A 22,491-nucleotide genomic window follows, 5' to 3' on the forward strand; every position below is an offset into this window, starting at 1 on the left:
TTCAGGTAGGCAAGAGTGTATGTGCTCTAGGTAGAGTCTATGGTGTGCAGGTGGGTGCTGCACTTTGGTGGTCAGTACCCTGGATAGGCACTATGGTGTGGGCAGGCAAAAAAGCAGCAGAAAGGGAGTGATTTCTTGCCAGCTTCCCCATTGACTTTGCTTGTGGGAAGCTGACAGGGAATGCTGGAAATCATGTGAATGTGACTTGCTGTGCCATCATAACCACAAGCCAGACATCAAGTGCTTGGATTGTGATCATGTGACAAGACCTAATGTTGGGTTGCTCAATTTAAGCCAGTCTTAAGCAGTCTTTACACACTGAATGGCAGTTCATGGGCTCTTAAATATGTTTAAGAAAGGAATTTGCATAATTGTGACTGGTTGGAATGACTTAAGATGAAGTTATAATAAAGAATTAAAATCAGGCTAATACAGAAAGTTATTCTAACAGAATTCAAAGCTTTTTGGCAGCTGTGTTAGAAATATTCTATAATCTCACTAAGGAAAAAAGAGGGAAGAAAACTGGCAGTCATGACTGGGTGCAGAACTGGAAATAACAGTGATAAATCTGATACTTAAGAATAAATTCTTTGGTTTTTAAGTATTGCCATATTGAAATAAGTACAGGGCTGTGGACTTTTAAAAAACACAATACAATATTGTATAAGATTTAGGAAGAAAAAGGGGGATGAAAGTAGAAATACCTGCGGAGTGAGATTGTGAAGAACCAGCCAATAGCTGGGACGTACAGAACCACCATCACTCCAAGTAGAGGCTGCAAAATTATTAAAACAGCAAGCATTTGTATTCATCTTAATTTATGATTTGGAAACAAAATAAATATTAATATTTATGTATCTATTTAACTTGCTAAGAAAGTTACACAAGAAAGATTGGTTGCTTATCTGCAATTGTTCCAAATGATCACCTGCAGAGAATTTAGCAATCAGATCAATATTAACAATGTTTTACTGCTAGCTGAAAGGGTTTTCCTTTTTTCTTTCTTTTTTTGGTGGCAAGCCCACCTCAAATACCCAATAGTTAAAGGACCAAGACTCCTCAATCCTTTCTTCCTGCTCTGTTCTTAACAGATCACTGCAGCAGTTATTGATGCTAAAGCCAAGAGCAATGCACAATGTCTGCAGTGGAAAGGAAAGTGGAAGGTTAGACACACATGAGGATTACACAAAAGGTATGAAATCAAGTTTTCTTTACTTTATGAATTTCTACCTTTCAGCAAAAGAATAACATTTAATCTGTTCCAGTAAGAGTAGGTCTGAAATTAAACTAAAATAAATATTAACATCCAATATCAGAAAGTAGTGTACAATTTCTATTGACTCAAACAAGAACTTGACTCTGACCTGGGGGGTGGGGCTGTCTATCAGTTGGGTATTATCCATTTGCTTTCATGATTTTTGGAAGACAAAGAAAAGTTCTCGACAGCAGTTTTTTTAAATAAAAGTACTAAATGCTGATGGTGATCTTCCACCAAAACATTTTTATCTGCAACGGTGTGTATTCAAAATAACTCTTTTTTGCATGCTTTCAAAACTTGTATGTGCGACTGCACAGATCACTTCAAAAATACACATACTTATTCCTTACAACTACATACTATTTCTAGAATTCTCATGCTTTTTTCTCATTGTACACTGCTCAAAAAAATAAAGGGAACACTTAGACAACACAATGTAACTCCAAGTCAATCACACTTCTGTGAAATCAAACTGTCCACTTAGGTAGCAACACTGATTGACAATCAATTTCACATGCTGTTGTGCAAATGGAATAGACAACAGGTGGAAAGCATAGGCAGTTAGCAAGACATCCCCAATAAAGGAGTGGTTCTGCAGGTGGTGACCACAGACCACTTCTCAGTTCCTATGCTTTCTGGCTGATGGTTTGGTCACTTTTGAATGCTGGCGGTGCTGTCACTCTAGTGGTAGCATGAGACGGAGTCTACAACCCACACAAGTGGCTCAGGAAGTGCAGCTCATCCAGGATGGCACATCAATGCGAGCTGTGGCAAGGTGGTTTGCTGTGTCTGTCAGCGTAGTGTCCAGAGCATGGAGGCGCTACCGGGAGACAGGCCAGTACATCAGATGTGAAGGAGGCCGTAGGAGGGCAACAACCAGCATCAGGACCGCTACCTCCACCGCTGTGCAAGGAGGGACAGGAGGAGCACTGCCAGAGCCCTGCAAAATGACCTCCAGCGGGCCACAAATGTGCATGTGGCTGCTCAAACGGTCAGAAACAGACTCCGTGAGGGTGGTATGAGGGCCCGACATCCACAGGAGGGGGTTGTGCTTACAGCCCAACATTGTGTAGGATGTTAGGCATTTGCCAGAGAACACCAAGATTGGCAAATTCGGCACTGGCGCCCTGTGCTCTTCACAGATGAAAGCAGGTTCACACTGAGCACATGTGACAGACGTGACAGGGTCTGGAGATGCCGTAGAGAACGTTCTGCTGCCTGCAACATCCTCCAGCATGACCAATTTGGCAGTGGATCAATAATGGTGTGGGGTGGCATTTCTTTAGGGGGCCAAAAAGCCCTCCATGTGCTCGCCAGAGGTAGCCTGACTGCCATTAGGTACCGAGATGAGAACCTCAGACCCCTTGTGAGATCATATGCTGGTGCGGTTGGCCCTGGGTTCCTCCTAATGCACGACAATGCTAGACCTCATGTGGCTGGAGTGTGTCAGCAGTTCCTGCAAGATGAAGGCACTGATGCTATGGATCGGCCCGCCCGTTCCCCAGACCTGAATCCAACTGAGCACATCTGGGACATCATGTCTTGCTCCATCCACCAACGCCATGTTGTACCACACTGTCCAGGAGTTGGGGGATGCTTTAGTCCAGGTGTGGGAGGAGATCCCTCAGGAGATCATCCGCCACCTCATCAGGAGCATGCCCAGGTGTTGTAAGGAGGTCATACAGGCACGTGGAGGCCACACACACTACTGAGCCTCATTTTGACTTGTTTTAAGGACATTACATCAAAGTTGGATCAGCCTGTAGTGTTTTTTTCCACTTTAATTTTGAGTGTAACTCCAAATCCAGACCTCCATGGGTTGCTAAATTTGATTTCCATTGATAATTTTTGTGTGATTTTGTTGTCAGCACATTCAACTATGTAATGAACAATTTAATAAGAATATTTCATTCATTCAGATCTACGATGTCTTATTTTTGTGTTCCCTTTATTTTTTTGAGCAGTGTATTTTCTCAATAAAAGTTTCAATTGATTTTTATAGATTAGGTAGTTTTTCATTGAACAAAGTTAAAAATCTCTGATCTGATTTATTAATACATCCTTCTTTGGCTTATATCCTAAAAGAAGTATTCACCAGAGGCAAGCCTTGAATCCTGCGCACCCCACCCCCTGAGTGAGCGGGGCGCTGTGCTGTTCCAAGGAGAGGATGTTTTCGGATTACTCAGACCAGGAGGTGGGCGTGGAAGCCCTGTAGTGTTTCTTGAGGAAATATGGTTTTTCCATAACTTGGTAGAGAGATGAGCAGGATTAGGTCCTATGGGATCTGGGGACCATGTTGATTTGTAATCATTGAATTTTGCTGAAATGGATAAAAGTCATTAATAAATACATCACAAATTAAGTTCTGTTTTTGTCAAAGGCTATTTAAAATGTTTGGTTTAAAAAAAATCTGAAGCAACACATCTGGGTCATATTTCATCACTCTATATTTGGCTAAGGAAAAAATAAAGGCAAGTCTCTGGCTACTTTATGATTTTCTTCCAGAACAAGATGGTCCCTGACTCTCCAACAATCACTCCATGCTTTTTAGAGGGGCTGGTAGAAGATTTGGAGAAAATAGACATTATATGTATGGTATTTCTTTTTACTTGACAGAGGTTCCCACAAAAAAGAAGACCAATCCTTCAACATGTACATTATTCCAGGCTACATTTCTTTCAAACTTCCAAAATTTACTAAAATGATGTGATGAAGTTTTTGCTTCAGTTAAGTAAACTGAATTCATTGTTCAATTTAATTTCATAAATGTCTTTATTTTATTACTAACTTCATTACTACATTCTATCAATTAATTACATTACCATTAAGCAAACAATTATTCTTTTGTTTTATGGAACAGCTTATTAAATCTTGGAGGTAGTTGATGGACTAATAGTAGATCCCACCTCCTCCCTTGTACATATTGCTCCCTCCCCCTCCCATCTTTTAATCATAATTTTGTATTTTTATTGGGATAGATAAGATAGATAGATTGATTCCACCTCTCTTTTATTCCCTTACATGGGTTGAAAATATAAAGGCATATACCTGAAGTGCTATGAACATTTGTGAAAGAATTGTCAGAGGCACTGTAGGGCCAGGCACCAGGTGAAGGCAGCGAGGTGTTGAGGGAAGAATTAGACCCTATGGAAAGTAAAGTAAAGAAAAACTCAGTGATCTTCAAATGTGAAAAAAGCTGAATATAACATGTTAAAACACTGAATATAACATGTTAAAATTGTTTGTATGTGTGTATATGCCTTGCTTAATTAGAATCATAGCAGCTTTCATGCTTTCAAATATCAGAATTTACATTTTGTAAATTAAGAGGTAAAACAAGATTTCCAGTTTGTATTTTACTATCTTGCATGACAATGCTCAAATTTTCACTTATGCCAACATGTCACATTCAGAGATGAGCCTTTCTCCCCTCTTTCCCCACCTTGAAACCTATTTTAAAACTAGCCACATAAGAGAGGGGAAAAAAGCTGCAATGAAGAACCAGCACTTAAGAGAAAAGTTAAAGCATCCGAAATCTTTAGGCCACTCTTTCAGCCCAACCCATTTTATAGGATTCTTACTGTGGGAAAAATAGGAGGAGGAACGAGCTTTATATATACTACCTTGAGTTAAGATAAGTAAGAGGAGGACATAATCAAATAAACCTTTCTTTTCAGAAAGTAAATCTCTTCTTCCCATAATTAGTCAACCAACAAATAGGCTATTACTTGTACAGGTTGTCCTCGTCTTATGATCACAATTGATCCCAAAATTTCTGTTATTAAGTAAGACATTTGTTAAGTGCGTTTTGCCCCATTTTCCAACCTTTCTTGCCACCGTTGTTAAGTGAATCACCACGGTAAGTAGTAACATGGCTGTTAGGTGAATCTGGCTTCCTCATTGATTTGCAAAAAGTGATCACGTGACCTTGGGACATAGCAACGGTCATTAATTATTAGTCAATTGTCAACCATCTGAATGTTGATTACATGATCATGGCAAAGCTTCAAAGGCCCTAAGTGTGAAAACAGTCATAACAGTCACTTTTTTGAACAGTCACTAAATGAACTGTTGTAAGTTGAAAACTACCTGTATTGTGCATGGCTCCAATCCTAGCAACTATAGAATACATATTACAATCCTGCAAACCTGTGCTGTTATCCCGCAGAAGTTGGTGATCCGTATCTACAATGGGGGCTGTAACGGTACCTCCCAGCACACTTCCTGGGGTCACGTAAGGGTCAGATTCAGGATCAATGTTTGGAATACCTTTCCATGGCACTCCTGGCTGAAATTCTGAAACAAAACAATCAATACTGCTGTTTAAAATAATGTGTTTATGATGCTGTTTCAATAATACTCTGATTCTGCATAAGCAGAATCATGTATCTCAAAATGCTATAGTTTGAAAAAAAAATCTGTATTAGTACAGATAAAATATATTAAAAATTTAAATTTTTTAAATTACAAACGTAATGGCAAAATTATGCGACAAAATCTCAGCAAGGAATTTTCTCCCTTCCCAGAATTACTAAATTGAACTGAGTATCCTAAAGAAATGTCACATTATTCAAGAGGAGTTTGTGTATATGCATACCTTAATATGATGTAGTTAACACCACTATTTAATTCAATCAAGTATCCCCAAAATCACATGTTATTTATGACTTGAAAGGTCTTAGGAATCAGCTAAGCTCATCAGAATGTATGGAGCAGGCTGTTGGGAGTGATACTCCCAATATTGTTATGTTATGATCCATCAAATCACCTTTGACTCCTGGTGATGAGAAGGACATGTTGTTGTAGATTGGGAAACATTTTTGGAAATAGTTTGATATTTCCTTTTTCCTAGAGCTAAGAGACAGTGACTTTGGTCTGTTTTATCTCCTTGATAAAATGATTTATTAAACTATTTTGGATGAGTACTTTGATAAACTCTAAAGATCAAAAGAGAATGTCTGCAGTTATATATGAACATGATTAAATCAAGGATGATTGTAAGGTCAGAAATGTGGGGTATAGGTATAAACTAGTTCAGTTAATCTCCCTGTTTTCTTATCTCGGACATTTATTAAAAATATTTTTATCCTAATTTTTTTAAATGTACAACTCAAGACAGAGAACCTATCAATACTCTTTCCTTCTCCTATTTTCCCCAGAATAAATCACCTTATGAAGTGAGTTGGCGGAGAAAGTATGACTGGTACAAAGTCATCCAGCCGGCTTTCATGCCCAAGGCAAGACTAGAACTCACAGTCTAGGCCACTCGGTGCTGGGAGCAGGCTTTTAAAGTGCCGCCAAGCAGGACCGCCGAGCCGGGAACGGGCACCAAGGCAGGGCAAGGCTCCACCAGCAGTGGCCTAGCTTTAGGTGGCTCCAAGCAGCTCGCTCCAAGCAGCCCATCCCGCCCACCGGGCGGAACCCTTCCCGCTCCTCGGCGGGAAGATGCTCCAGCCTGCAAGCTTTGCCTTGCAAAGTTTAAGCCTGGAAGCCCCGGGAAAAAAAGGGGGATCGGCGGGGACTCACCTTCGGAGAGGTCGCACTCGAAGGTGATTTCAAACTCCCAGCCGAGGCCTTTGCAAATTTCTTTTCTTTCCTACCCCTAGATCGCTCCGCACTGTTTTGCAGCTTTGGGGGCCACGCAGCACAGGGCAATACACCACGCCCAGCGATTTTTTTTCAGGGGCGGGCCGGATTGGACAGACCAATGGAAGCAATTTTTTTCAGGGGCGGGCCGCATTGACAGACCAATGGGCGGATGTGGCCTCGCGGGCCGTAGTTTGCCCACCCCTGGTCTAGGCCAACACCGTCACTACTACACCAAACTGGCTCTTAAGGCTCCCAATCTTTGATGTATTAGGTTTCATATTTCTTTCTGTGTTTTGTATAATATTGCTCATTCCAAAAGAGAGTAGTTAATATGTATTAAGGTATATTTGATAAACTGCACAAATACTTAGTGGGAAGAAATCAGTAACAGAGATATGAATCAAGGAGTATGTCACAGAGAAGATGATGCAGATGAAAAGAAAAACTAAACTCTGAATACAGGAAGACAATTTTAGCCCCATTAAGAAACAATTGGTTCCTTTGCAAGTAAGATAAGTGAACTTTGTTCTGCCTTATGATGACTTGTCTGGCCTCAAGATTTATGTCAGCTTATTTTTTGTATTCAAATCAGCAGCTTCAGCTAACTTGTAACTAAGTATCATGGGATAATACTAAATAATTTGGCAAACTGAAGTGAACAATTCTTTGAACTTGAATATACAAAGGCTTATTCATAACTTTAAACAATTTTATACAAATTCAGATGGTCAAATAGTGGGAGACTTTGAATCAAAAGACAGTGTTTGCTCAACAGTAAAAACTGTACAAATAAATTAACATATAAACAAGGATATCATTCCTTTTCCATCTACTCATTCATAGAGCACACTGAAATTACCTGGTGGCCAGCTGGCATTGCTGGATTTGCTTCCAATTTTACTGGTTGGTGGGGATTTGGCTGGTAGCCAACTGTCACCAGCAGGACCTGTATGGCTGCCCAGTGGGTCGCCAGGAACTATATCAAATTGGTTATAGGGAGATCCCCCACGGGCTTTTCCAGGGGGCACAATTGTCCCTGGAAAACAGAAGAAAAATATGTTCTGATAGAAGATGATCAGGCTGGTAGCAGAGGCTGTTATCATATTGTTACCAGTGCTATTATGTAATTCAGTATATTGAAATGTAGCTGACTTGTGCCATGGATACATATGAAAGCTGGAATAAATTCATTCAAAGCAGGCCATACAAGTAGAAAGTATAATTGAATGCTACAAGTATATTTCATTACTGTCTAGAGTTGCTGATGACGAGATGGGTGGAATATACATTTAATAAATGAATACATAAATTTATCCTTCAGAAGTTTGATCTATTAAAAATCAGATCTAGTTTAAACAAAAGCTACTGGATTCAAGCACATTATCACAGAATGTTCAGGTTATTTTAATAGATATTTCACTGGCAAAAAAAGTTATTTTTGGAATGTTATCACTAAGCATTTCTGACAATCTAAGATGGAATTTCTCACCATTTTTGTGCATACTGGCATCTTGGGAAGCTACAGGTGGCAATCCATCCATCATAGAAGTCCACTGTTTAAAGCGAGATTCTGTTCCAGTTTCTTTCCCTCCTACCATGCCATAATCCATGCTACTTGAACCAAAACCTTTAAAACAGCAATGCATTTAAATGCATATATAAGCAACTATCATGATAGGGATAGTGCTAATGAGGAAACTTAGATACATCTGCTCATTTTAAATAAATCTGTAAACAACATTGTTCATTCTCTCCTGTAAGCTGCACCTTAGTGTAATGTAAGCAATTCTGACATTAAAAAAGGACATGCTATATACTGATCTAATGATCACATAAAGACTTAGAATATACTAACCTATGATAATTCAGGCAACACAAAACTTGAAATAGTAACATTATGTTCAAATATTCATTAAAATACAAGTAGTCCTTGACTTATGACCACAATTGTGCCCAAAGCTTCTGTTGCTAAGTGACAGTTGTTAAGTGAATTTTGCCTCATTTTATGGCTTTTTTCTTTAGTTGAATAATTGCAGTTGTCAAGTTAGTAACGTGGTTGCTAAATGAGTCTGGCTTCTCCATTGACTTTGTTTGTCAGAAGCTTGCAAAAAGTGATCACATGACCCAGGGACGCTGCAACCATTATAAATATGAATCAGTTGCCAAGTGCCCAAAATTTGATCATATGACCATGGGGATGGTGCAAGAGTCGTAAGTGTGAAAATGGTCATAAGTCATTTTTTTCAGTGATGTTACCGAATGGTCACTAAATGAACTGTTGTGAGTCATGGAATACCAGACTTCCCTGTTCCAGCAAACATAACTATGTAAACCCAGGTGTCCCCATGTTAGTGGGGTTGAGACCTCTCTTGCATCAAAAGTGAGAGTACTGTCCCATCTACCCTGGTATTTTTAAAAGTGGCTATAGCAGGGATTCCCAGAATTCCAGATAGAAGTCTTTCTCAGCATTATTTGCATTATTATGACAGGAAATGGCCTTACATTTTGCAGGCACAATGACACAATTACTCATTTATATTTAATCAATTCTAGTTTGTAAGTGATGAAATACAATTTTAAAAGAATTATTTGTGGTCGATATTTTAATCAATCTTGTAACAATTTATTCTTATCATAAGTATTGAAAGCTATTTGAATAACTTACATGTACTATAATGAGTGCAGGAAATAATTTAAACTCTGATCCCACCCAACACACTTCATCACTATCTACATATGTTACTTATATCTCAGTCAGATGAAGAGAAAAGGAAAACTCGAATTAAATCCTGAGAATTTCTAAGGATTATTTGGAACCAAAACCTTTCCTTTTTTTTGGTCTTGCTCAGGGCTTGAACGCAAAACATCTCATATATAGAATAACCTGTATCACAAAAAGGTAGAATCTAATGAAAATATGACTGTGTTTGTGGAAAAATCTTTCTAGACATCATGTATAGAAAGTTATAGTGTATACAGCCATTAACTAGAAATCAGAATATGCTTTCTTGGCCTTTACTGACTTTTTTGTTGTTATTGTCTTATATGTGCCATTATTTTCATGAGAAAACACATGAAGTTAAATATTTATAAAAGGCCATATCCATAAATATATCAATATAAAATGCCACTGTAATATCGTGTTTTCCTGAAAATACAGCCTACTCCAAAAGTAAGTCCTAGCTTGATTTTTACATGTATGCCCAATATAAGCCATACCCTCAAAATAAGCCCCAATTAAGACCCCGCCCACTCCAGGGTGCACAGGTAAAACTTAAGCTAGGGTGTGGATGGAGTGGTGGAGTTGCCCTACTACTTACCTTCGGACAGTTGCAGCCAGACCTCGCACATCTCGGCCCATTTCTTCTGCAGCCGGCAAGGCTTTCCTGAAGGCCCTCTGTAGCTGACAACAGAGCTCTGGATCAATCCGGAGCTCTGTTATCGGCTGCAGAGGCCTTCAGGAAAGCCTTGCTGGCCTTGTCGGCCAAAGTTCCTAAAGGCCTCTTGCACAGGATTCAATAATTGACTGAAGTTTAATTCCAAAGTGTTTCCTAATTAGGTTTTGTACAAATAAACTATTTATTAAAAAGTCTAAATTAAGCAAGATAATTTTAAAATAAGATTAGCAAATATAATGCTAGGTAATGATAAGTAGAAAAAGAAACCAAACCTAGAGTTTCATGCGATATGACAAATTTCAGTAAAGAAGCAACATGAGCAAATCCAGCATGTATATACTTGGTGTTACAATATTATTGTGTAACAATGAAAAATAATAATAATACAGATATTTACAATGTTTACCTGAATTATATCCAGGAATCTGCCCTTTGGTTGATATATCTGAGAGACCCATATTTAGACCACCAGATACAATACTGTCTAAATGAGGCTTAGGTCCAACTGGATGGGATGGAGAATGTTTCATGCCCGGCTGTCTTTGCTGTTGTTGAAGGGCATTTACCATACGGGCAAGCTGCAGTTAAGAAACAAACAAAAAATGGTTGACCAGACATAGGCAATCTGGTGCTTCAAGGTATTTTGGACCACTTTGCATCAAACCTAAAAGCAAATGTTTGTATGATTTTTATCAAAAATCCCTATTCCTATATTATCTTAATAAAAACAAAGGATTATGCTTCAAAGCTTAGTTTAAAACACTGTTTTTAAACTTTCCAAGTTCATGAGATTCTATGCCATTTTGTTTAAAAAATGAGGAATATCTAAAAAACAGGGAGGAAAGGGAAAGAGTATCAAGATTAAATATTTATATTCTCTTTCAAGTAATACATCGATTATTGTATAATCTTAATAGAATGTCTTAGCTTGAGTATGATAGTATTTATCATTACTATATACTTCTAAACTCATTAAAGAAAGTCTTAAAATCAGTGCAACGTTCAATTTATTTCAGTACTAGATCTTGGTTTTACTGAGTATTGAAAAGGATTTAAATAAAAGATGGTGTGTCTTCAATTATATTCCATGGAAGAAATACTAGATAAAATAAAAACTTAATCACTATCCTTCCTGATTAACTTGTCAGATTTCACGTATTACCTGCTGTTCCTGTTGTTGTCGTACAGCTTGAGAAATCTTTCTCTGATTTTGTAACAGTTGCTGCTGCTGCTGCTGCTGCTGCTGCTGCTGGAGGAGCAGTTGACAGGCCTTCAATGCAAATGAATAAAGGAAAGAAACTAGTTTACTTTGTACAAGCTTAAATTGGATAGTGTACATTTGTGTAACAAAAATAAACAAAAAACAATTAAAAACATTATCATAGAACAGCCTGATGTTTAATACTAATTTATCAAAGGCTTTAATTAGAGTTGTTCTTTTTTAATGATATCTATACTTGTTTCAAATTTAATGTTTGGAAAACTATTGTTATCTAATTACTACTAAAGGTTTTATGCATATGCATATGTCTATGTGTATGTGTGTATTTCCTACAACATATATTTGAAACACAAACACACTAAAAAACTTTCAAGTGCATCCTACAGGAATAGGAATGGGGGGTAAGAAAATTTAGTTGGCCACATATGAGAACTACTACTTACAAGCTGAAACTGAGGAAACTGTGGAAGTTGGCTCAACATAGCAATCTGTTGAGGAGAAAGTTGGGGCCCCATATTGAAAAGGCCTGGATTCAGACCACTGCTAGGAAATTGCTTAAGCATGGAGGCAGAAACCTGTATGAAGACAGGAAAAAAAATTCCAAAAAGGAACAGAACAACAAAATCATTTATGAATAGAAACACTTCTAAATCCAAATTACTTTAGTACTTAAAAGAAGATACACCAAACTTAGCCAATTTAAAGTGGTAAGAACTCATTATTTCCCATTAAGTATTATTTTGGGGATTTATTAAGGTTTATGCCAGGATACAGGGTTGGTTTCCCAATCTCAATCACTATCATTTACGGTATACCCATTTTCACTTTCTGAAATTAAGAATACTGTAAAGTTTTTGCTTACTAGGAGGAATTGCTGGAAGGCAGCTTGCCACTGAATTATTAAAAGCCAGCAGGAAGAGTTAACTGGGCTGAGGAGAGGTTGTGGATTAATTATTCCAAATCCACCATAGTAAGGTAAATGTATTTCAAAACTGAACATAAAATTGAACTATTTTTATTATGGGATCTAAGTCACTCATGAGTTTTGAATTTTGATGTGCAAAGATTGGGTAAATGGAATTAAAGAATGAAAAATGGCTAAATGGAGATGGATGGCAATATGGAAGGTGGATCAGGACTAAGACTTTCTTTAGCTGACAAAACAAGATTGGGTGAAGGTGAAGAAAGATGTTGGGGGCTAGATGGTGGATGTGTCTCAGACAAAAGGTGAAAAAAGCTGGACAGTGGATATTATCTGATCAGCTCTAGGCTCAGAAGAAGAGCTACCCTTGAGTGAGAAGATGTACTGGAATGATTGTTCCAGGGGAAGATATAAAGATCTCTTCTGGCCCAGCAACTTCCACCCAGTGCCTAGGCAACTGGATTGCTGGTAGTCTCAGCATCACACAGCTGTTGGTAAATATCAGGATCATGTTTGTCCATAACTTGCTGGAGTGAACACGTATGGCATGTATTACTCAGTCCTGGTTATGAAAAAGTGGTGATGTTGCTTCTCTAAAATTTGTTCCTCCAGGTTTTGGTCCTGTCTCCATCTTCAAACCAAGGGATGTAAGGTAGTGATAATTGTTCAGGGTATTCTGGCAGTGGTCAGGGGTTATAATGTGATGTAGGGATAACTTTGAAGAACAGGAAGAAGAGCTACAACCAAGACAACGGTTAGACAAAAAAAAAAAAAGAGTCTGAAGCAGAAATGTAATCTGAGAAAGCATCTCAGATTTGACACTCTCTTCCTTTATCTTCAAGAGAATTAGAGACAGTCAAGTCTGAAATGCATTTACAAGAAATTACATTTCTTTCATCTGATCATCCTGGATGCAGGTCTTCTTCCTGCTTCTCAAGATTATACCTACCCCACTGGCAGCAGTTCAATCCTGACCGACTTCAGATTGACTCAGCCTTCCATTCTTCTGAGGTCAGTAAAATGACCAGGTCCTTAAGTGAAATGCCACCATTTCATTCAGATAAAGTTATCTCATACAGCTATATCAGTGTTACTCTCACACTGGCATACATTGATATCAAATGCACAAAATTTGGTTGTATTTGGTTGTAAATGTGGTTGTAAATGTGGTTGTAAATTTGGTTGTAAATGTGTGCAAGTGTTGGAAAATGATTTTCTAATTACCTTCTATTACTGTTAGATAACTGAGGTAGTCACTGAACAAGGAGTATATTGCTAGTCCTACAACTTATTACAGGGGCCCAGTTTTAGAGGTAATGGACTGTGAAGTTGTGACATTGGGCCATTGGGTTAAATTCGGGTTTAACTATATCACACAATTTGCTACAAGTCTTTTCCTGATCTCTTGGATCTCCTCTTGGTGCTATTGGTGAAAGCCCTCAGCTTTGAGTATAAGATACTTCAATTACTATGGGTGGATGGATTCTGGGAGGTCTTAGGAGTCTATAGCCACCATGGGCTTGTCGCAGATAATCTTGAGCCTTATAAACACAATATCCAGATGTTAAATTTAGTGTTTACTTCTCAGTAATCTTCATTATGATGACAGCACTCTTGGTTATTATGCGAGTCACTGCTTACAAAAAACTCCAATTGGTGGGCAGTCAGATTACAATGAGTCACTCTAGGCATCTGATACATCTAGATAGATTCCAGACAGCACCTGGTTGTTCTCTGGTACATGGAATATTCTGCTTTTAACCTACCGAATCCTTAAAGGCTTGATACCTAAAGACCTACTTCAGCTATAAAAGTTACTTGCAATAAAGCAACTTTCCTGCTCGGAATTAACTAGAAAGTGACTGCATCTATTACCTGGCTTTTAATGAAATCATATAGAAAAATGGCAGACTGAACAAAATTCTACTTTTACATTTGTTTAATTGTAACCTCATATGTTGATCCGTAGAAACCGGTTGTAAAGCTATTTACAATTAAGTTTTTATGCTGCTTACCTGGGGGGAAAGAAATTGAGGAGGCACTTGTGCCCGAATATTGGGAGAAGGGTTTAGCGGCTGCACTGGTGGGTGCATCCCTCTCGATTGTGCTGTGCTATTTCCAAACAGACCTTGATTACCACCCTAAAAGCAGAACAGGAACTATGAGTTCAACAGTATAAATACTTTACATGTAGTCACTAATTATTATTATTCATGAAATATTTCAATGTGCAGATATGTGCTACATTATTTAGGGCATATGAATGCTGATTACCTTAAATTCATTCTGCTCTAACTAGCTTTTCCCAACTTTATACCCTTCTGAGAAGCTGATTTCATATTATACTCATTTCTTTAAAAGTAGAAACAAAAACATAATATCCCTCTTCGTTGTGGAATCTAGAAAAAGACTTCCCTGCACAAATTTAGTCTGACTTTTTAGTTTCAAGTTACATCTTCAGAACAAGAGGAAAAGAAGTTTTTCTCGTAGTATTTCCCAATAGTCTATTTATTGACTCTAAATAAGTTTACCACAAGGTTTAGTAAGAAGTCAAGGGAACAAAAGCAATATACAGAATTATTAGAAAATGGGGTTAAGGTAAAGAGAGAGAAAAAGAAAGATTAAATATTAGGCTCTTGAATAGATATTTTATTTTATTTTAATGTATTCTCACAAACAAACCACATTTTAATTAGAAATGAGTCAGGAGGAAAATATCCAGCTCTCCAAAATTGATATAGGATATTGCCAAGCAGAAATATAACTAACAATGCGATTTTCTTACTTGTCTAGCAGCGAAGTTTTGGGGGTTGAGCCCTGAGCCGATTGCCCCAAGGCAGACGTTTGGTAATGTGGAACCAGAGGGAGATAGCTTGTAGTTGGGAGAAGGGGAGAAGGGAGAGCAGGGAGCCTCATCCCCAAGGCACCCATCTTGATTGGAGAAAGGCAAAGTCAGCTGAAGCAGTAGTTAGCCAATCAGTAGCAGTTGAAGGTTAGTGAAGCAACAGAATGCAAGAAGAAAAACAGCGACAGTGAATGGTAAAATATATGTGTGTCTATAAATGTTATGTGTGTGTGTGTGTGTGTGTGTGTGTGTGTGTTTTCTTAAGTTTTCACGGGTATTTATACGTATGGTATTCAGCTTTGTTTAGGTATTTTCCCACGTCGTTATAGTTGTGCTTTTAAAGTTGTAGCAACGTTTCGGCAGAATCTCATCTGCCATCATTATCTATACAGAAGCCTGATGATGGCAGATGAGATTCTGCCATAACATTGCTACAACTTTAAAAGCACAACTATAATGACGTAGGAAAATACCCGAACAAAGCTGAATACCGTGTGTGTGTGTGTGTGTGTGTGTGTGTGTATCTAGGTCTAGGTGTGTTCGGGTCTTTTCCCGTGTAAGATTAAGAGTATCTTGGCGACGTTTCGGTGAGGTCCCACTCGCCATCCTCACGCTGGTGCTTTCGGCTTTGTGCCAATGCAAGCAGTGTGTGATTGGAGCTGCCGTCTCTCTATAAATACTGGTGGTGGTATTACCCATTACCCAAGCCGTTACTACACAGGAGGATAATGGAAAAGAGATCAAAACACAAACAACCCAGGGGATTACAACGCAGGACCCAGGATACCACAACAAAAGAACTTGCAAGCCCATCACACAACCCACTACCCAAGCCGTTAAAACACGAGAGGCTAATGGAAAAAAGATCACTACAAAACAAACGACCCAGGAGATTACAGCACAAGATCCAGGATATCTCCACAACAAAACTCACAAGGCCATCACACAGCCCATTATACCAACATCAACTCCATCAACCAATCAAGAGGCAGCAGCGCAGCCAACCAGCCCAGCACACCAGCCCCCACCACCAGTATTTATAGAGAGACGGCAGCTCCGATCACACACTGCTTGCACTGGCACGAAGCCGAAAGCACCAGCCTGAGGATGGCAAGTGGGACCTCGCCGAAACATCGCCAAGGTACTCTTAAATCTTACACGGGAAAAGACCCGAACACACCTAGACTTACATACCTGTACCCGTGAAAATCTCCGAAAACAAATATACTTACATGTATGGTATTCAGCTTTGTTCGGGTATTTTCCCACGTCATTATAGTTGTGCTTTTAAAGTTGTAGCAACGTTTCGGCAGAATCTCATCTGCCATCATCAGGCTTCTGTATTGTGTTCGTCTCTCTCTCTCTCTCTCTCTCTCTCTCTCTCTCTCTCTCATATATATATATATATATATATGTGTGTGTATATATATATATTATGTGTATATATATATATATATGTGTGTGTGTGTGTGTGTGTGTATATATATATATATATATATATATATATATATATATATATATATATATATATATATATATATATATATATATATATATATATATATATATATATATGTGGATCTTTGGTTATTCGGGTTTTCGCCTGCTTGCACTGGCACTAAGCCGAAAGCACCAGCCTGAAGATGGCGAGTGGGACCTCGCCGAAACGTTGCCTAGATACTTTGAATCTTACGCGGGAGAAAACCCGAATAACCAAAGATCCACATACAAATACCGCGAGAACCTCAGAAAACAATATATATATATATATATATATATATATATATATATATATAAAGTTTTAAGCGGGTACTTACATGTATGGCCTTCAGCTTTGTTCGGGTATTTTCCCACGTCATAGTATACATATATATATGTATATGTATATGTATATGTATTTGCTTCTACTAGTCCTTTCTAGTAGAAATGAGTTTCTACTAGATTATGCTACTTATTTTGGAGATGTGGTCTAAAAGGAGCCTATCAAAACAAACAACCACATTATTTTAAACCTTTTTTTCATAGTTAATGCCAAAGTCACAGAAAAAAATCTTCAATGAAAGATATAAATATCTATGATTTCTGAAAAATTCCATTTATATTTTTGTACAATTCACCCAGTGCCTTAATTCCCATGGACCATATACAGATTATAAGGATAAACGTTCCTTTGCAGCATATATACAATTAAGTAACACTAAGAGCAGCCCAGATAAATACAGAAAGTCCTTGGGTTACCATGTTAATTGGGACCAGAATTTCCCAATTCTGCGATTCAGTTGACTGCAATGTTTAGTTACAGTAAATCTGGCAATCCCCATTGTGGTTGTTATGCAAGGGCCTCCTTGCAACTTGCTGCCAACTTCTAACAAGTCAATGGGGAAGCCGTTAGAAAGTTCCAAGTCTCAAGTAAGCCAGGAGACAGATAAGAGGCTGCTGCTGAGTGTGGGGGGTGGGCACTGAAGTGCAGCGACCTGGGGATGGCTCTTGCTGGGTGATGGGAGTATATATAGGTGGCAATCAGATGGTGTGGTGAGGTCGGACACTACCAGGTGCACATGTGATCAGAGTAGTGCAAATATGGCATGGTGACTAGTGGGTGCATGTTTGGCTGTTGAGGTGTGGTGCTGCCATGTGGGAGAAGGTGTGTGTGTGGCTCCCTCAGGTGGGGAAAGGTGCTAGGCATGCACGCAAATGAGGTCTTTAAGACTACCTGCAACACTATCACGAGATCAGAACGGAGCTGAAAAACTACTTCAAGAGTTTTTCCTGAAGGAAAAGCCCTATGCTGAAAGGAGTAGAAGGCTCCAAAATGAAAATGAAGAGAAGAAACATCAGTACCATCTGTTCCAGATCATAAAGCCCAGGCAGTCTCACTGACTGTTCATATACACTGGACTAAAATCCCAGGAAGGAGATAATCTGAACCACATCTCAGAAACCACATCCCTAAGCAGAATTCTCCAAAAGATCTTAGCTCCATCATCATCAGGGAGCCTACTCTCTTATTTATGCATGCCAAAATTGGTATACTGAGAAGCAGACGAACTAATATAAAAACTTAGTCCATATTTACCCCTTTAGACTGTCCATTCTTCAGCCAAAAATGAAGCACTGTACACAGTTGGGCCAGGCAAAATATAAAAGCTCAGGTGGAGCTTAGACTGTAGCCTTCTGGCCTTAGGTATCATATGTCTACTTGTCTGCCTAACTAACTGCCTCACATGTTAATATTCTAGGCCAGGGATGTCAAACTCAAGGCCCGTAGGCTGCATCCGGCCCTCAGGGTGCTTAGATCTGGCCTGCGGGGACACCCTGGAAACATTGAAGGATTGGCCCACAGTGCCTCTACCAGAGAAACCGGTGCTCGGAAGGGCCACGTGCAGCACTCCCGAGCTCCATTTTCACTGGCAGAGGATTGCAGGAGGCTGTTGCAGACAAAAACAGAACTTGGGAGCCCGTTTTCGCTGGCAAAGGCCACCACAGGCGTCCCCGACACAAGTGACATCAAGTTGGCCATGCCCTCCTCAGCCCCCCTGAGGTCAAACCCAACCCTGATGCAGCCCTCAATGAAATTGAGTTTGACACCCTTGTTCTAGGCTATGCAGGGAAGAAAGATCTAAATGGTGAGTGTTGCTATGATTTAGAATACCCTTAAGATTTATCCTGAATGTCCAGTAATTGTGAAATTTTGTGAGTAGCACGAGGTCAAAATCAATTGATTTTATACAGCCATTAACTGCTCTCAATACTAGAATAGAAAAAACAAACAAACCCATAGCCACTATTACAGAAATATCTCACCAGTGAGATATAATACAATATAATGCAAATATATTGAATTCAGCTCAGCGAATTAACCCTTTATTTATCTATTTGTCAAATTTGTATAGCCACCTATACAAATGCAATTCTGGGCAGTGTTTAACAATGAAATATAAAAACAAGGTGTTTAAAAATTAAATATAAAATCTAGATTAAAAATTAAATTTTATAAAAATGAATTACAACCTCTCACTTAATAGAAGATAAGGATGGGTGCCCTAGCAATAGTCATATGTGTCGAGAGCAGAGTGGGTTTAAATCTCCTGGGAGGGGTAAGGCTGTGAGATAAGAGGGAATAAAGGTATGCCATACGATGCCAGACTTCTCACTTGGCTCAAATGTCAGAGATTGTGACTATGGATAATGAATACTTGTCTGAGATTTTGTTGGATGTATTAATTGCAGCAGGCCACACAGAAAAAAACCAAATACAGAAAAAAAGTTTGGGTATTTGGCTGACCCTACCATACAGGTGGTTATGTGCAGATGTCCATGTTTTCCAGAGAAAGGCAACTAAGAATGCAAGTATGTTGTTCACAGGGGAAAAAATCATCAGAAGCTTCTAACTCTGACTCTGGAGCAAATGTGAGGGAGATATACCATTATGTGAAGTTCCTAGCTCTGCTTTAGGAAAATGCTGCATATATTGTGGGTGTGATTAATACTGATAACCTAGTCGAATCCTTCTCTTATTATAAAACATTATATGAAAAGTTATGGAATTGAAAATATAGTTGACAACCCTGGGATATGGATTTGAAATATAAGAACAAATAGTAGAAAGATCTGAACATAGGTGATCTGATTTTGTACAGTAGATTTTTGTATAGAATTAAAGATGTTGGTTTAATCATGAATAAATGAGGGCTGAAATATATGACAGAAAGTATGAACTGGTTGATATATATCTGTGGGTATATTCTCAAACTATTTATTAAACTTACATGCAACCTCATCTTGCTTAGAGGTGATTCTACAGTAACATTATAAAATAAATGAACTTATTTACAACCATGCACACAAACATACTGAGTCTTCATAAAAAAAAGGGCGTTGGTACTTACCTGATACGCCCGTTCTCTGTGAGCTGTGAAGAGCATCCAGAAGTGGGAGGTGCTTCAGTCTCTTCTGGAAAGGCTGGGCTTAAAACTCTGGGACGCTCCTCCTCCTCCACGGGACACCTCCTCAGCGTCCCCCAGTTTTGCGAAGACTGAGTGCCAAAGTCTGGGACTCATCACCTAATCTAGATCCCTGACTGGAACGGAACCCCACCAGACAGAAAGAAATGGGTGGGGCTGGATGCTCTTCACAGCTCACAGAGAACGGGCGTATCAGGTAAGTACCAACACCCTTTCTCCCATGAGCTGTTCAGAGCATCCAGAAGTGGGACATACCAAAGCTTGGCCTGTCCTTAGGGAGGGACTCCATCTGGATCAAAATCCACTCCTAAACTCTGTGGACTCTCTGCAGGACTCTTCTGCCAATTGAAGCATCTGCTGAGGCATAGACATCAATTTTATAATTTCTGACAAAGGGAGATGGTGAAGCCCAAGTTGCCACTCTGCAAATTTCGTCTATGGAAGCCCGTGTGGCCCATGCTGCTGATGTTGCCTCACTCCTTGTTGAGTGGCTTGAGGAACTGAGATGGACTGGCATTCGTAACTTTTAGCTATGGTGGCTCTCAACCATCTACCGATGGTCGTCGACACCTTTTGCCCTAAAGTGGATGGATTGAAGGATAGGAATAGAGCCTCAGATTTTCGAAATGTCGCCATGCGGTCTAGATAGATGCTTAAGGCTCTTCGAACGTCAAGTCGATGCCATTGATGCTCCAGTCTATGAGATGGTTTCGGACAAAAATTTGGAAGGACCAACTCCTGCGCTCTGTGGAAGGCTGAATTTACTTTAGGAGTGAACGAAGGATCCAATCAGAGAATCACTCTGTCCGCATGAAACACGCACAGGTCCTTTCTCATTGACAATGCCGCCAATTCGGAAATTCTCCTAGCTGATGTGATTGCAATTAGGAAGGCCACCTTATATGTCAGGAATTTAAGACTAGTGGTTCTTAAAGGCTCGAACAGACCAGTTGTAAGTGCGGTTAACATCTTGTTGAGGTCCCAGGTGGGATAGCGGTGAATTACAGGTCGTAAGTTTGCAGCACCCTTAAGAAAGCTGCGGACATGTGGATGGTGCGCTATGGAACGGAGGTCACCCCAGGCTATCACCGAGGCTAAAGCCGCCACCTGTCTGTGTAAAGTATTTGGAGATAGGCCCTTGGCTCCTGTAAAAAGTCCAATAATTGTCCTATTGATGGGGCAGTTGGGTTGATCTTAGACCCCTGGCACCAGCGACAGAAGGCGGACCACGTGGCCTTGTATATATACGATTTGTTGAGGACCGTCTGGATGCTTGAATGGTGGCAATAGCATACTCTGAAATCTGTTGGGCCCTTAAACGGCTCCGCTCAAACTCCATACGGCTAGACTGAGCCATTATGGGTTCGGGTGAAGTATCGGCCCTTGGGAGAGGTAAACCTTCGACGGTGGAATTTTCCAAGGTTGTTCTCTCGACAGGTCCTGTAAATCTGCGAACCACGTTCGCCTGGGCCAGTAAGGGGCGACCAATATCAATTCCGCTCGTTCCTCCAATAACTTCTGGATCAACCTGGGTATTATCGGGAGTGGAGGAAATGCATATAGAAGTCCGGGAGGCCACTGACATTGCAGAGCGCTGACGGCCTCCGCCCCCTGAGTCGGGTACCTTGAAATATACCAGGGCAATTGGGCGTTGAGAGGAGAGGCAAATAGATTGATCACCGGTTGCCCAAACCTCTGCACTGCTTCCTAGAAGACAGACGGGTGTAGGCGCCATTCTGCCTGATCTATAGTGGCCCTGCTGAGCCAGTCCGCTTGTGTGTTTAAGGCCCCTGCTATGCGTTCTGCCTTGAGCGAAAACAGATCGGCCTTGGCCCACTTGAACAACTTGGCCATCTCCAGCATCAGAAGTTTGGAATGGGTACCCCCCCTGTCTGTTTACGTGGGCCTTGGTTGTGATATTGTCTGTCAAGACCAGAACGTGGCGGGATTGGAAAAGGGGTAGAAAACTGCGTAAGGCCAGGTGAACTGCTCGCAGCTCCAACAGGTTGATGCTTTGTGATTGTTCAGAAATAGTCCAAATTTCCTGCACAGTGTGGGATTGGAAGTGAGCTCCCCATCCTACCAGGCTGGCATCGGTTGTGATTGTTGCCCTGTAAGGTTCCTTGAAAGGACACCCCTTGTTTATCGTTTTTTCCGACCACCAGTGGAACGATCGGAGAACATTGTGCAGTACCTTTATCCGGACATTGGAAGTGGCTCTTCCGGATCGCTGGAAAGGTAGCAGGAGCTCTCTAGAATGGAATTGAGCCCAAGGCACAATGGAAATACAAGA

At 39.9% G+C, this 22,491-nt stretch overlaps 1 protein-coding gene across 8 annotated transcripts in view; it reads right to left on the minus strand.

Moving 5' to 3' along the window:
- The window catches only part of TNRC6B (trinucleotide repeat containing adaptor 6B), a 130,960-nt gene that overhangs the window by 6,075 nt on the left and 102,394 nt on the right, over window positions 1-22,491 (minus strand). For 4 of the 8 annotated variants that reach the window (XM_026694834.2, XM_087968287.1, XM_026694835.2 and 1 more), the window contains 11 exons: window positions 15,175-15,345; window positions 14,405-14,530; window positions 11,911-12,042; window positions 11,408-11,515; window positions 10,652-10,823; window positions 8,337-8,474; window positions 7,707-7,883; window positions 5,408-5,554; window positions 4,307-4,402; window positions 3,354-3,578; window positions 705-775 (listed from right to left, as the gene is read on the minus strand). In XM_026694834.2, coding sequence (XP_026550619.2) covers window positions 705-775; window positions 3,354-3,578; window positions 4,307-4,402; window positions 5,408-5,554; window positions 7,707-7,883; window positions 8,337-8,474; window positions 10,652-10,823; window positions 11,408-11,515; window positions 11,911-12,042; window positions 14,405-14,530; window positions 15,175-15,345 — 1,563 coding nt within the window. The remainder of the gene's footprint in view (window positions 1-704; window positions 776-3,353; window positions 3,579-4,306; window positions 4,403-5,407; window positions 5,555-7,706; window positions 7,884-8,336; window positions 8,475-10,651; window positions 10,824-11,407; window positions 11,516-11,910; window positions 12,043-14,404; window positions 14,531-15,174; window positions 15,346-22,491) is intronic. The other 4 variants (XM_026694839.2, XM_087968289.1, XM_087968288.1 and 1 more) reach the window with 3 other exon arrangements.

The sequence above is a fragment of the Notechis scutatus genome, chromosome 6, assembly GCF_049901735.1.
Source record: "Notechis scutatus isolate UNSWTSFEM ecotype Mainland chromosome 6, rNotScu1.2, whole genome shotgun sequence".
Lineage (NCBI taxonomy): Eukaryota > Metazoa > Chordata > Lepidosauria > Squamata > Elapidae > Notechis > Notechis scutatus.